The sequence below is a fragment of the Thamnophis elegans genome, chromosome 9, assembly GCF_009769535.1.
Source record: "Thamnophis elegans isolate rThaEle1 chromosome 9, rThaEle1.pri, whole genome shotgun sequence".
Classification (NCBI taxonomy): Eukaryota; Metazoa; Chordata; class Lepidosauria; order Squamata; family Colubridae; genus Thamnophis; species Thamnophis elegans.
Genome location: NC_045549.1, coordinates 52,620,263 through 52,633,851, shown reverse-complemented (window position 1 = coordinate 52,633,851; position 13,589 = coordinate 52,620,263). Strand labels below are relative to the sequence as shown.

The 13,589-nt window shown below is 35.0% G+C and overlaps 1 protein-coding gene across 1 annotated transcript in view; it reads right to left on the bottom strand.

The window, feature by feature from the left end:
- Positions 1 to 2,618: 2,618 nt before the first annotated feature.
- VEGFC (vascular endothelial growth factor C) overlaps positions 2,619 to 13,589 on the bottom strand; it is a 59,902-nt gene continuing 48,931 nt past the window's right edge. Inside the window, 6 exon segments of the mRNA XM_032224423.1 lie at positions 2,619 to 2,840; positions 2,842 to 2,886; positions 10,704 to 11,037; positions 11,313 to 11,422; positions 12,468 to 12,567; positions 12,570 to 12,618. Coding sequence (XP_032080314.1) covers positions 2,726 to 2,840; positions 2,842 to 2,886; positions 10,704 to 11,037; positions 11,313 to 11,422; positions 12,468 to 12,567; positions 12,570 to 12,618 — 753 coding nt within the window. The 3' untranslated portion in view covers positions 2,619 to 2,725.

Sequence of the window (13,589 nt, the reverse complement as noted above, 5' to 3'; positions counted from 1 at the left end):
ACTTTTGTCTAGTCTGCTCCATTTGGTTTTGGATGATAAGCTGAAAATTGCTGTATGGCCTCATATAAAGCAAGTAATCAGTGAGCTAACATACATTAATGGATATAAGATTTAATTGTACACCTTTTAAAAAGCACACCGTCCAATCAGGGACTTGCACCTTTTGGATGGGGGTGGGAGGAGGTATTAGAATCCAAAATAACAATGAATTGGCCAAAAATTTTCAAAACAAGCCAAAATTATCATTATTAAATCATTATTAGCGAGATAACTTTCCTTAATAAAGAAATTAACAAGACCCACAAAAGCAAGCTTCAAATACTGTAGTGTACATCAAAAACAGAAGATGGACTAAGCTTGTTTTTGAATGACTTAAAACAAAATGGAATTTCAATTAAATCTTAAATAGTTCCATTGATAAGAGCTGTTCAAGATTAAAATATCTCTCAGGAAATTATAGTCTCTCCTAAATTAGCAAAGTTTGGGATGCTGTGGTGGCACCTTATACTTTTAACTATATTTGCCATAAATATATCTAGTACTGTGTTCCACCCTTATTTCTTGTATCTTCTTTAAAGTACAAGCATATTTATACTACTATGTTCTCAGAGTCTTTCTTCAGTATCTAAACAGGAGTATAATACATACAATACAATACAAACACAACACAATAGCAGAGTTGGAAGGGACCTTGGAGGTCTTCTAGTCCAACCCCCTGCCTAGATAGGAAACCCTATACCATTTCAGGACAATGGCTATCCAACATCTTCTTAAAGACTTCCAGTGTTGGGGCATTCACAACTTCTGGAGGCAAGCTGTTCCACTGATTAATTGTTCTAACTGTCAGGAAATTTCTCCTCAGTTCTAAATTGCTCTTCTTGATTAGTTTCCACCCATTGCTTCTTGTTCTGCCCTCAGTGCTTTGGAGAATAGTTTGACTCCCTCTTCTTTATGGCAACCCGAGATATTGGAACACTGCTATCAGTCTCCCCTAGTCCTTCTTTTTATTAAACTAGCATACCCAGTTCCTGCAACCATTCTTCATATGTTTTAGGTCTCCAGTCCCCTAATCATCTTTGTTGCTCTTCTCTGCACTCTTTCTAGAGTCTCCGCATCTTTTTACATCGTGGCGAACAAACTGAATGCAGTATTTCAAGTGTGGCCTTACCAAGGCATTATAAAAATGGTATTAACCTTCATGTGATCTTGATTCTATTCCTGTTTATGCCATCCGGAACTATGTTGCCTTTTTTGGCAGTTGCTGGCACACTGCTGCTCATAGTTAAAATGTTTGTACACTAGGATTCCAAGATCCCTCTCACAGTTACTTCTATTGAGCAGGTACCACCTATACTGTACCTGTGCATTTTGTTTTTCCTTGCCTAAATTTAGAACCTTACTTTTTTCACCATTGAATTTCATTTTGTTAGATAGTGCCCAATGTTCAAGCTTGTCAAAATCCTTCTGTATCTTAAGCCTATCTTCTGGAATGTTGGCTATTCTTGGTGTCATCGAAATTTGATGAGTTCCCCAGTTATTCCTCATCCAGAGTCATTGATGAGATGTTGAAGAGTTCTCGGCCTAAAACAGAGCCTTGGGGATCTTCATTGCATATCTTGCTCCATGTAGATGCAGTTCCATTGAAGACTACATGTTGAGTGCGGTTGGTCAGCCAGTTACGAATCCATCTGGTGGTGATGCTGTCTAACCCACAGTTTTCTACTTTATCTAGTAGTAGGTTATGGTCTACTTTATCAAATTGCTGAAGTTCAAGTAAATTATATCAACGGCATTCCTCTGGTCCACTAATAAGAAGTCTTAGATAAGAACTTAGTGCACATATTTCATTATAGTTTTGGTTGCCACAATATAAAATGATTTTGAGATTCTAGAAAGACAGGCAGAGAAAAACACAAATTGATGAGAGAAGTGGAGGCTAAACATATGAAGGACAGTTGTATTTAACGTATTTGTCTAGTTCAATGAAAAGAAGGACTAGGGGTGACATAATATCAGTCTTTGAATATTTGAGGGGCTATTACAAAGAAGGGGGGAATGGCCCTATTCTCCAAAGCACCTGAAGGCAGAACAAAATGCAATGGATGGAAACTAATCAAGGGCACAACCAACCTAGAACTAAGGAGAAATTTCCTGACAGATAGAACAATTAATAAATGGAACGACTTCCCTCCAGAAGTTGTAGGTGCTCCATCATTGGAGGTTTTTAAACCACTTGTCTGAAATAGTATAAGATCTCTGATTGAGCAGGGAGCGGGACTAAAAAAAACCTTAAAGATTCTTCCCAACTCTGTTTTTCTGTTATATCAATTATATTTAAACATAGTAACAGGACAGAATGCTTCATTTTCTCGAACAATATATAATACACTTCAATTTTATTTAAAACATGTTTTGCAAGATATAAAAATATTGATCACAGTGAAATTTAAAAATTGTTTCCGGTATAAAAAGAATTGCATACAGTATCTTTAAAAATAAAATAAAATTATGTAATCATTATCTTTTTTAAAAAAAAAATCACAATGAAGAAAAATTTAGTCTGCTCATCACTGACAAATTATAATCTTCATAATGTAGAGAAAGCCCAGTTTTTTTTAAAAAAAAAAATTACTTCCCAGTGTCTCAGAGTAAAAATGGTGTCTGTTTCCAATAATGTTATAGTGTCTCTTCTCATTGTAATCCACACGTTAGCAGGTTTTTTTTTTTAAAGTAGAAAACAGGAAAAAATTACATCAAATGAGATTGTCTTTTCTAATTGGGTAAGTGGTAGTTTCCAGTATGTGGGTACACAGCGACAAACTTCTTCACTATAATGAATCCGAATCACAGCGTTTCTTTCGAACAGTACATGGTCGTCTGTAGCAACTGAAAATAAAGGGGGGGGGGGAGGAGAAGACATGTTGAAAAAATGGCATAATACAAGTCATATGCATTTAAAAAATGGACAGAACTATTAAAAATAAGGTAAAGTGAGTAGTAGATTTCAATTTTTTTTTTTTCAGGCACAAGTTTTCATTTATTTCATTTATTTTCTTGGGAATGCACATTGGTCTTTGCAATTGTGCATACAATCCAAAGTTATTTACAGTTTTAGCTCTGTATTAGTCATCGACACTGACACCCATTATGTCACAATCACAATAATAATCAGGAGGGGTTCAGTGATTTTTCTAGATTAGCACTCTATTCTTGCTAAGAGGACGAGGAAACGGGGACTACTGATCTATAGCAAACTCATGCTCAGAGGCAGCATGTCATTGAACACCAGTTGCTCTGGCAACTGTGCAGGATGGAGGCATTGCTTTCATGTCTGCTTGTGCTTCTGGACTGGCCACTACAGGGAACAGGACATAATATTCAATGGATTTATCTAGTTTTCAGATTCTCCCTTTTACTTCTCACAAGCAGAATACATTCCAAGGACATTATGGCATCCCACATTATTATATCTGGAGCTGTTATTTTTATAGACACTTGTATTATATTTGACTTTTTTTTCCCAAGGCAGCATGCAGTAGTTCCTGTTCATTTTAAATTCACAGCAATTCTATACATTAAGTTGTTTAAAGGAAGGACCATTTCAGTCACCTAGGGGCTGGATTCACCAGTGCTTAACTAAGGCAATTAAAAGCATAGGACTTTGCTTGCCAAACCCAGATATTTTAATCTTGGATAGTTTTTAATGGATAAGCGCAAATGTATTAATTCAGCAAATGTGAGAACCGGTCACAGTACACATTAACATATATGGGAGGTGATTTATTATATTTATTAATGTTACACTTATGGCTTTCATTTAATTTATACAATTTATAAATAAACTCTTATTATTTTTTTTAGTCTCACTTATTAAATGTTGGGACTCAATCAAATCCTCCTGTTTTAAATTGGACTGTAAGGTATTTAAGACAAAATGAAAGAATACAATTTTAGCAATGTCCAAGATGACAGGTATTTGATTGTTTGAAACACTACAGTATAAAATACCATGTATTAATACTTCAATCATTCATTTTTTTCACAATTTTTTTCCTCTTGATTGTAAAAAACCAGTTGTTATAGCATTCAAAGTTATAACGGCACTAAAAAATGTGACATTTGTCCAGCTCTTGTATTTACAACTTGCAGCATCCTATGGTCACATGATAAAATTCAAGCGCTTGGTAAAGGAATGTTGCAGCATCCTGGAGTCAGTCACGTGATCACCCACTTGCTTGTTTTTGACAGCAATGTCAATGGAGAAAAATGTCTTCACTTAACAACTGTGATTCACTTAACAAGTGCCATGATATGTTTAACAACCATAGCAAAAAGGCATAAAATTGGAACAGGACTCACTTAACAACTGCCTTGCTTAGGAGTGAAAATTCTGCTTCAGTTGTGATCATAAGTCAGGGGTGGGTTCCTGCTGGCATTACTGCCAGTTCATCGTGCAAAAATTTTGTGGCATGCTAAAAAATTTTTTTGCTTCGCTTTTGCGTTGCGCATTTGCACCTAAAAAGTCTGCGCATGAGCAAAACATTAAAAAAGGGGAAAAATTACATTTCTGCAATGAAAATTGTTCTGTGCATGTGCAGAACCAAAAATCAAGATGGTGACACTGTAGGAGAAGCGGTTTGGGCTCATAGCAGGCCTGGGTCACTGCCAGTTCCAGCGACCCAGGCCACCAAGTTACTACAGGTTCGGGCCCGAACTGGTCCAAACCCACCTCTGTCATAAGTCGAGACTACCTATAGTAAGGTTGTAAGAAAGGAGCTGGATCATAGAGAGGTATAAAAAAAACCCTGCTAATATCTCTTTCCTCAAGGAGCAGAGGATGCTGAGTGCTACTAATGCCACAGAAACATATGTATTTGGAGACAAAAGCAGAGGCCATTTGTAAGTCACCATTTCGAATAAATGGGTCAATATTAGATCTTTCAAAAATGATTATTAGTGTACCTATTAATACTACCAAACATAAATCATTGTATCAGGTTATACAAAATGACACAAATAGATATTTTTAAATATTACAGCTAATAAAATGTATACAGCTAATAATTATATTATTTTCATTTTAGTGAGCTTTTACTTTCAGGATATATTAGGCCAAAGATTTATTCCTAAAGAGAATGAGCTATCCTACCGATCTGAATTATTTTATTTTCATGGAAATATCTAATTATAAAAATGGACAAAAGCCAATGTTACATACAGTACATATAGTTTGCTCACACAGATTTTTGTTACATTAGAAGAACAATGTGCATGCTGAAAGCTATATTACAAGGACAATCTGAAATAAAGACAGGAATAATTTATAGTGTTATTATATCCACTTTTACTTTTGGTCTAGAAAGTAATAAGGTATTTTACTAGCCAATACTTCATGCTTACAATATAAATATTCTACATTGGTAGATAATTTGATTCTACAATGATTAGCATGATAATTTCATAAGGCTCACTTTAAACCAAGTTGACCTAAAATAACCTCACACTGAAAAAGCCAAAAAGTCTCTGGTGTATAATGTAGACAAAATTTAGTTTTTGGGTGTTTTAAACATTGGCAGTGAACCAAGAGTGAGAAGTATATGCTTCAAGTTTCAACACAACTCTAGTTTAAATTCTTTTAATTTTGTTCTATATTTATACAGGATAGTATTATAATGCTAATGGGCATGGCTCATAATTAATAACTTGTTTACATTTTCCAGTTTGTATTGTAAATATTATTACTTTCATTTTGTGGTAGACCAGGAAAAAAGTTGCCTATCCTCCTTCTGTTCCAACTTCATCTGTATTTCCTGCCTCATTAGCTTAATTCAGAGTGGCTTCTGCATCTTGTCAACCAGAATTGGGATTTAACGCCAGTAGCAAATACTATAACCAATATCTCAAGCAACAAAGATACTCTAGAAGGAAACCTTATTTTCGCAATTAAAGGTCCAGTGCAGATATGTTTGTCAAGTTCAATTCCTTTCCCCTTCTCTTGAAGTTCAAAACACATGTTTTCCTTGCAGTTAATTAATTTCATTTGTGCATGTATATTGCAAAACATTATGATTTTAACTACTTCATATTTGAAACATCTCACTTTGATTTAAGATACTATTTCAAGTGCAAAACACTTATTTTAATATAGATGCACTTCTGAAATTATTGAAATATTACTTTTTGTGTCAAAACAACTATTTCATATATATAATGAGATATTTTGTATCAAAAAGGGATCTTTCACATTTCCAGTGGTTCAGATTACATTACGCTTCTGCTTGTGGTTTGATTTTTACTGGGAAATTTTTAGAAGTGTCACACACATGTTGCCCCCATCTCCTCCATTTTCTAAAGCATTTTTAATATATTTTTGATGGGACAAATTTATAGAACTATATGATGAATTACAATGCATTATTAATTTATTAATAATTTATTATTAATTTATTATTAATTATTAATTTATTTACAAATTCCTTTTAAATGGCATTTTAAATATAACTTTTTATATTTCCATGCATATGTAAAATGTTTTCTAGGAAGCAATGATAGCCTCTAACTACTTGACATAATTCAGCTGGTCAAATTTTGCAGTTACATGTTAGTTACTAAGTTAGTCACATATGAAATGTCCTTTTTAACATAGAAATATCATAAATTTAAAATAGCCATTACTTTTTCCCCAATTCTGACCTAACCAATAAGAATAGTAAACTATTACAGCATATCCCTTGCCTATTTGTAAAGAGCTGCAAAATTATTGATTGTAGAATTTTAGAGATCAGACATAATGAGTAATTGGAGCCATGGAAATAAACCCCAGCAAAAATGAGGCAAACTCTCTAAGACTTAATAATAAAGAGGAAACTTCCACAGTTTATAATCTGCAACAGAAACTTGGCAGAATCTACTGTATATTCTAAACCATAAGCAAAAGCAATTGCAGAAGAATTTTTTTAGCACAAACTCCTCTCTTTAAAAAAGAGAATTATGAATATACCTGTAGAATAGGCAGTTTTATAATAAACTTTCAATATCATGAGTATAAAACATAAAAACTTATTTTTGTAGTTGTTCTTGAAAATTTGCTCAGCCAATCTGTATTGCTGAACATACATGGAAAACAATTCAGAAGAACTATATTGGGCCTTGTGTAAGTGCAACTCCTCTCTGTATTCATGTAAGAAGCCTGACCCTTTTAAAGACTGCTTTGGAAAATTAATGAACAGCAGAGAAGTGTTGGACTTGAACTATATTATATTATTATTATTTTCCTTATGACTTATCAGGTTAATTAAATGTTATAGAATGTTCCAGAGTTTTTGTCATATATATATGTATGTATATACATGCATGCATGCATGCATACATACATACATACATACATACATACATACATACATACATACAAATATATATTTAAAGTCACAACCCCTGGTATGCCCAAATATGGGAGGAATGCCCAAATATGGGAGGAAGATCACACTTCCATTCTCTGTCCTTCGGCTCGTCACAAGAGACCATCCAGACAGAAACCCAATATTTTTTACTGTTGCCTTTTTGTTACAAATGTTATATTTGTGATGATAAATAAATAAAGGGAGACTAAAAAAAAATATTGGGTTTCTGTCTGGATGGTCTCTTGTGACGAGCCGAAGGACAGAGAATGGAAGTGTGATCTTCCTCCCATATTTGGGCATACCAGGGGTTGTGACTTTAAATATATACCTTTCACCCTGGCCTGGCTGATAAGGAGTCGAGCTCTGTAGCTCAGGGTTAACACAGTCTGCCTAAGAGGCAATAGAGCACAGGTTTGATTCCCAGCAAGGGTATGGCTAGCTGATGAGAGCTAAATACTTGAATAGATCTATACTAGTCTCCCTTTATTTATTTATCAGCACAAATATAACATACATATATACATACATACATACATACATATGTACACCACATACACATACATACATACATACATACATACATATCTGTACCTTATAGAGATCTGGACAGATGCTAGGAGAGGGTTGGACAATGCTAATATATGATTATAGGAAAAAGTTCTACAAGACTTAAGGTACTACTCCTTTTAAAAAGTCATTTGTGATTTGGTGTCTGGATCTTTTTTCAGCATCAAAGTATATAAATATGAGTGTGCTATACTTTATTGATTAATCAACTGTCCATATAAATATGAACATCAGCCACAATAAAATGAGGCAAGATAAGGTGCAGTGAAATGGGATAAAATAGCTTCAGTGAGATAAATACAGTTCATTTAGTGACTGTTTCAAAGTTTCAACCGTCACGGAAAAAAGTGACTGATAACTATTTTTCATACCTACAGTACAACCACTGCAGCATTGCCATCATTACATGATCAAGATTCGCCTGGCAACTGACTCATACTTGTGACTGTTGCAGTGTCCTGAGGTCCTGTGATCACTTTTGTGACCTTTTGACAAGCAAAATCTATGGAGAAGCCACTTAACAACTGTATTACTACTTAACAGCTGCAGTATTCACTTAACACCATGGCAAGAAAGATCGCAAAGTGGAAGACAACTCAATTAACAATTGTCTCACTCAGCAAAATAAATGTTGGGCTCACTTGTGATCATAATTGAGAACTACCTATAGAATAAAATCTAGTAGCTAAGATAAAGATAAAAGAGTGAGATAAAATAGTATCAGGAAAAAATGGAAGAATACAACATTACCGAATTACTTTACAAATTACTTCTTACAAGCTTGATAAAGAGTATCAAGCTCATAAGAAGAATGTTTTCAATAAAAATAACCATGTAAAGCAAATAGTCTTGAAGCAACAAACACACTTTAGGAGCTACCTAAACGAGTTTGATTTAAAATGTTATGTTATTCACAAAAACTGATATGTTTGCTAAGATTTTTATATGGCAGATTTTTTATGATAGCAAAGAGGACATATGATTCCTCCCCAACAAAGAAATTGTGTTCTGCCAAAACACATTGTGTTCCATGTTTCAGCGGGATTAAGTTTACAATAGAGCCAATTTGTTTTCAAACAAATCAACAGCGTTATGAGGAAATCACCAAAGAATGGGAAAGACACATGAGCTGTAACAATCTTTGCCTGGCCTGCCACATCTTGTGCAAAGTCTTCTGTATAACCTGCCACACTAGCTTGACGAATTTATATGTTATACACAATTCTGAATCTCAAGTTACATCATGCCTGTTGGAAATTTATAACAAAACTATCTGGCATGGATACAATCATGGAGTGTATATTAAAGGTTACGTTCAATGGGACGAATGGACAATGATGGATTAATAGTTCACCCAGAACTTTTAATCCTGCAGGTTTATTTTATCTGCAAGCACCACATAAGGATTGCTGTTTTCCCCTTAGCTTTCTTCATTTTGAAACTTATCGGTTATTTTGTTATTTATTATTTAATAAGAATATATTTTCTACTTATCAATTAACCATAATTCCTTCATACCTGTCTATGACTTGGTAACAGCTATACATAGTAATATATTATCATATTGAACATATCCTATATTTACTTTTTAGTAAACATCCTATGTTTTATCCTTCATTTACTTTGAAGTCCACTTTCTGGTATGATAATCCCAATATGATCATAAATATTGACAAATATAAAACCATGAACACATCACCTCTTCCCTTTTACCATCTACATATTGTATACATGTTTCATTATGGACTAGTGACACTAAGATACCATTGTTTCCTGAAAATAAGGCAGGTCTTATTTTGTTTTGATCCCTGAATAAACACTTGGCCTATTTTGTGGAGGTCTTATTATTTTGAGGTGCAGGAGGTGACGAGTGTGGTCACCTCATGGCTGCTGCTATGTTGCAATATTTTCAGGGAGGGCTTATTTTCATGGAGAGCTTATTTTTAGCGCATTGCTCAAAGGCCCAATTGGGCTTATTATCCGGGGAGGTCTTATTTGTGGAAAAAAACAGGGTATATACATATATACATATATACGTATAGATACATACACACATACATATAGATATGTCTATGGAGAGGTCTCAGTCATACAGGTCATGGTTTTCACAAGATGCTCTTTCAAGAGGCAACTGGACTTTCTGGTTTTTCTTGAAGACTCCTTGCAAGAATGGAAGACTCCATTCTCCACCATCCAGTCAGAGCTAAAGAGGCTTCTTGGATGAGAAGTGAAACATCTTCAAAGAAAAACCAGAAAGTCCAGTTGCCTCTTGGAAAAAAGCACCTTGGGATATACATACAGTACATTCACAGAGTTCACGCATACATGCATATACATAGTGAAAAGCAGACACCCATGTCACTATTTGTATATATTTAGTCTCTTTGAATCAGTACGACTCCTGGCAACTGCCTGGAATAATCCCTAAAGTCTTCTTGGCAAGGATTTTCAAAAGTGGTTTGCCACTGCTTGCTCCCTAGGGCTGAATGTGGCCCAACATCACCCAGCTGTTTTGTGCCCAGTGTGAATCTCATAGTCTTCCAGATTCAAGCCTGATGCTTTAACCAGTACACCAAATTGGTTCTCAAGCATCAGTTCTCTATCAGATATTTGAAAAGGAGCAAGATTAGAAAATACAAGAAAATGCAAGAAACTATAACCACTGTCATTTATAACTCAAGAAGATGATGTATCAAAGCTATGAAAATCTGCTGTTTTTTCTGTTATATTGCTTACCTGCATGTTTGGTGATGAAATCTTTCTCCTTTCAAGAAGCATTTGTTTGGTGATTCTACACATTCACAAATACATTTTGTAGGATTTAATGGCTGGTGTTTAGGGCATATTCTTTTACACACACATTGGCACTTTTCTTCATCAAACTCTTTGTTGAGTCCACAAGAGCTAGGAAGCAGTTTATTTTTACATGCACACTGACATGATGTTCTGTCTAGTTCTTTGTGAATTCCACAGCTAGAAGGTGTCACTCCTTCCTTTACAGACACACTGAAGGTTTCTTCATCAAGTTCCTTGTTAGACCCGCAGATATCATGGTATCCTTCAGCAGTATCTAAGCATTGAAATAAGAAAAAATATGCTTCAGGCATTGCAAAAGAGTAGAACACATATCTGTTAATTTTTGTAGCTAGTGGAAATTATTCATTTCTCCGATTCATTTCTTTATCATTGCACTTATAACTACACAATATGAAGTGAACTAATATGAACACATTGTTCCAAAAAAATGAACTATAAAATTATAAAAATATATTGTGGGCATTTCTTTTTCTGTTCTATAAATTAAACTAAATAACTGACAGTAATCTTTTATCACATATTTCTTACCAGTATCTGGTGGTAGGAGGAGAAACTGAAAGTCATGTTGTGCCAGGCATCTGCATAAGTGATTATTCCAAATATGACTTTTTGGACAGGTTTTATTTGTTATTTGACACCTAAGAGCAAATCATAATGTCAATACATATCAAAGAAAATTTAAGACAAGTGATAGTACACATGTAATATAGGTTTTTCAGAAAATAAATAACATCTTATATCCAGGTAGAGAGGGGGGAAAGTGAACAGAGACCGATTAGATCGCACAGGTTAGGTCTCCTCCGATTCATCTGCCAGCCAATGCCGGCTGGCGACTCCCCGGGGGAGAGCCTTCTCTGTTGCAGCTCCAGCCCTCTGGAATGACCTCCCCGTGGAGATCCGGACCCTTACTACCCTCCCGGCCTTCTGCAAAGCCACCAAGTCCTGGTGCTCCAGCAAGCTGGAGGGCTTGTGAAACATCCAGCCCCACGGAAATTGTGAATGTTGCGTCTTTTTTTTAAATGTTGTCTTTGTCTATTTATCCCCCCTTCCCTTGTCTGTTGTGAGCCGCCCGGAGTCCTTCGGCAAGACAAATAAAATGAAATGAACAGGAAGTCTTTGCACAGCAGGAGGGGGTGAAGGCCTTACTACTACCCAGAGCCCTAAAGCATTATTTGAAGCAGAATCCTGAGGCTAATCACCAGTGGAATAGTTTGCCTTCAGAAGTTGTGGGTGCCCCATCTCTGGAGGCTTTTAAGAAGAGACTAAATGACCATTTGTCTGAAATGTATAGGTCCACCTGCTCGAGCAGGGGGGTTGGACTAGAAGACCTTGCAAGCTCCCTTCCAACTATTATCTCTATTTCTGCTTGACTGTTATTAAGTCAACACAATACAATTAAAAATACAGTGGTCTGGCAAGGTCCTTGTAAATAGGCATTGCAACAATAAAGTAACTTTGATCAATTAATGATGCAGGCCTGGTTCTTGTGCCTGACAGTACATTCTGTTGAAACTATTTTCAAAGCTAGAACAAAGCTTTAAATAATAATGTACTAGATCTGACCCCCAATTATTTTAAAGGATAAACATATACATCTTGTTTTGATCTTCAGACACAATAGTAAAATTCATATTTATTTAAAAATAGTTTTTAACAATATAGAAAGAAATAGCAATTTCTTACTGTGCTTGTATGACTGGCAAAGAACGTCGAATAATTGAATGAACTTGTCTGTAGACATCTAGTTTGGACATGCATCGGCAGGAAGTATGATTGGCAAACTGATTGTTACAGGTTTGGGACCATGAGACAGGGGCACAGTTATTTCAAACAACTACAAAGAGCATAAAAAAAGAAAAAAAAGTGAAAGGCAAAACTATGTTAGTTATGCGTTATTTTCTTTCCTTTTTCCTTCACAGAGCGTTTCATCAGTTAAATGCTCAAAGCTAATGGCTTCATCACTTAAAGTCGTTTCCCCTCCACAAAATTTATACTTCTTTCTTTTAACAGTTAACTCAATACATTGTGAGTGAAAAGGTATATTTTCCATGAGAGAGTTATCACAAGACTTTATGAGTACAGGTTTTGAAAATGGGCAAAGAAACAGCACCGTACATTTATGTACTTATTCAAACTACTTATAAAGTTCTCCTAAACAGTTTATAACAAAGAGGCATAGTCTTTTCAAGGCATCCCCCCTAAAAAATGTTTCAAATAAATAGTAGGTACATGATGAATAATTAATGTACTTAGTACTAAAATTTTTATTTTTATCATGCAACAAGAACCTAAATGATCACTATTTCGAAATCAATCAATCAGGTAGAGTTTATCACATATGCTTTTACCTTGAAAAATTTAGTTAGTATATATTCAAAAAGATGTAAAGTAATATGAATGTAAGTTTTATTCCTTTATGCAATTTGGGCTTAAGAAGATTACCTGGACTGGGACAAAATACCTCACGTATACATTTAATAATTTTGGGGAGCAAGAAGAATACACACTGCACTAAAAGAGATAAGAAGAGCTCCCGCCCAAAATACTAAAATGCGAGCTAAGCTACCCAAACCTTTTTTTGACATGATGGACGATTTTGAATTGAGAGATATTTGGCGAGAAAGAAACGCAGAGGAATATGACTTCACTTTCTTTTCTGATAGACATCAATCCCTTTCACGGATTGATTTTATACTAATCACTAATGATTTGCTTTCTAGGGTGAAGAAGACAAAGATTGCAGCTAGGGTCCTTAAGAATACACACTGCACATGAAACACTGTTTGCTCCATAGATAACTATACT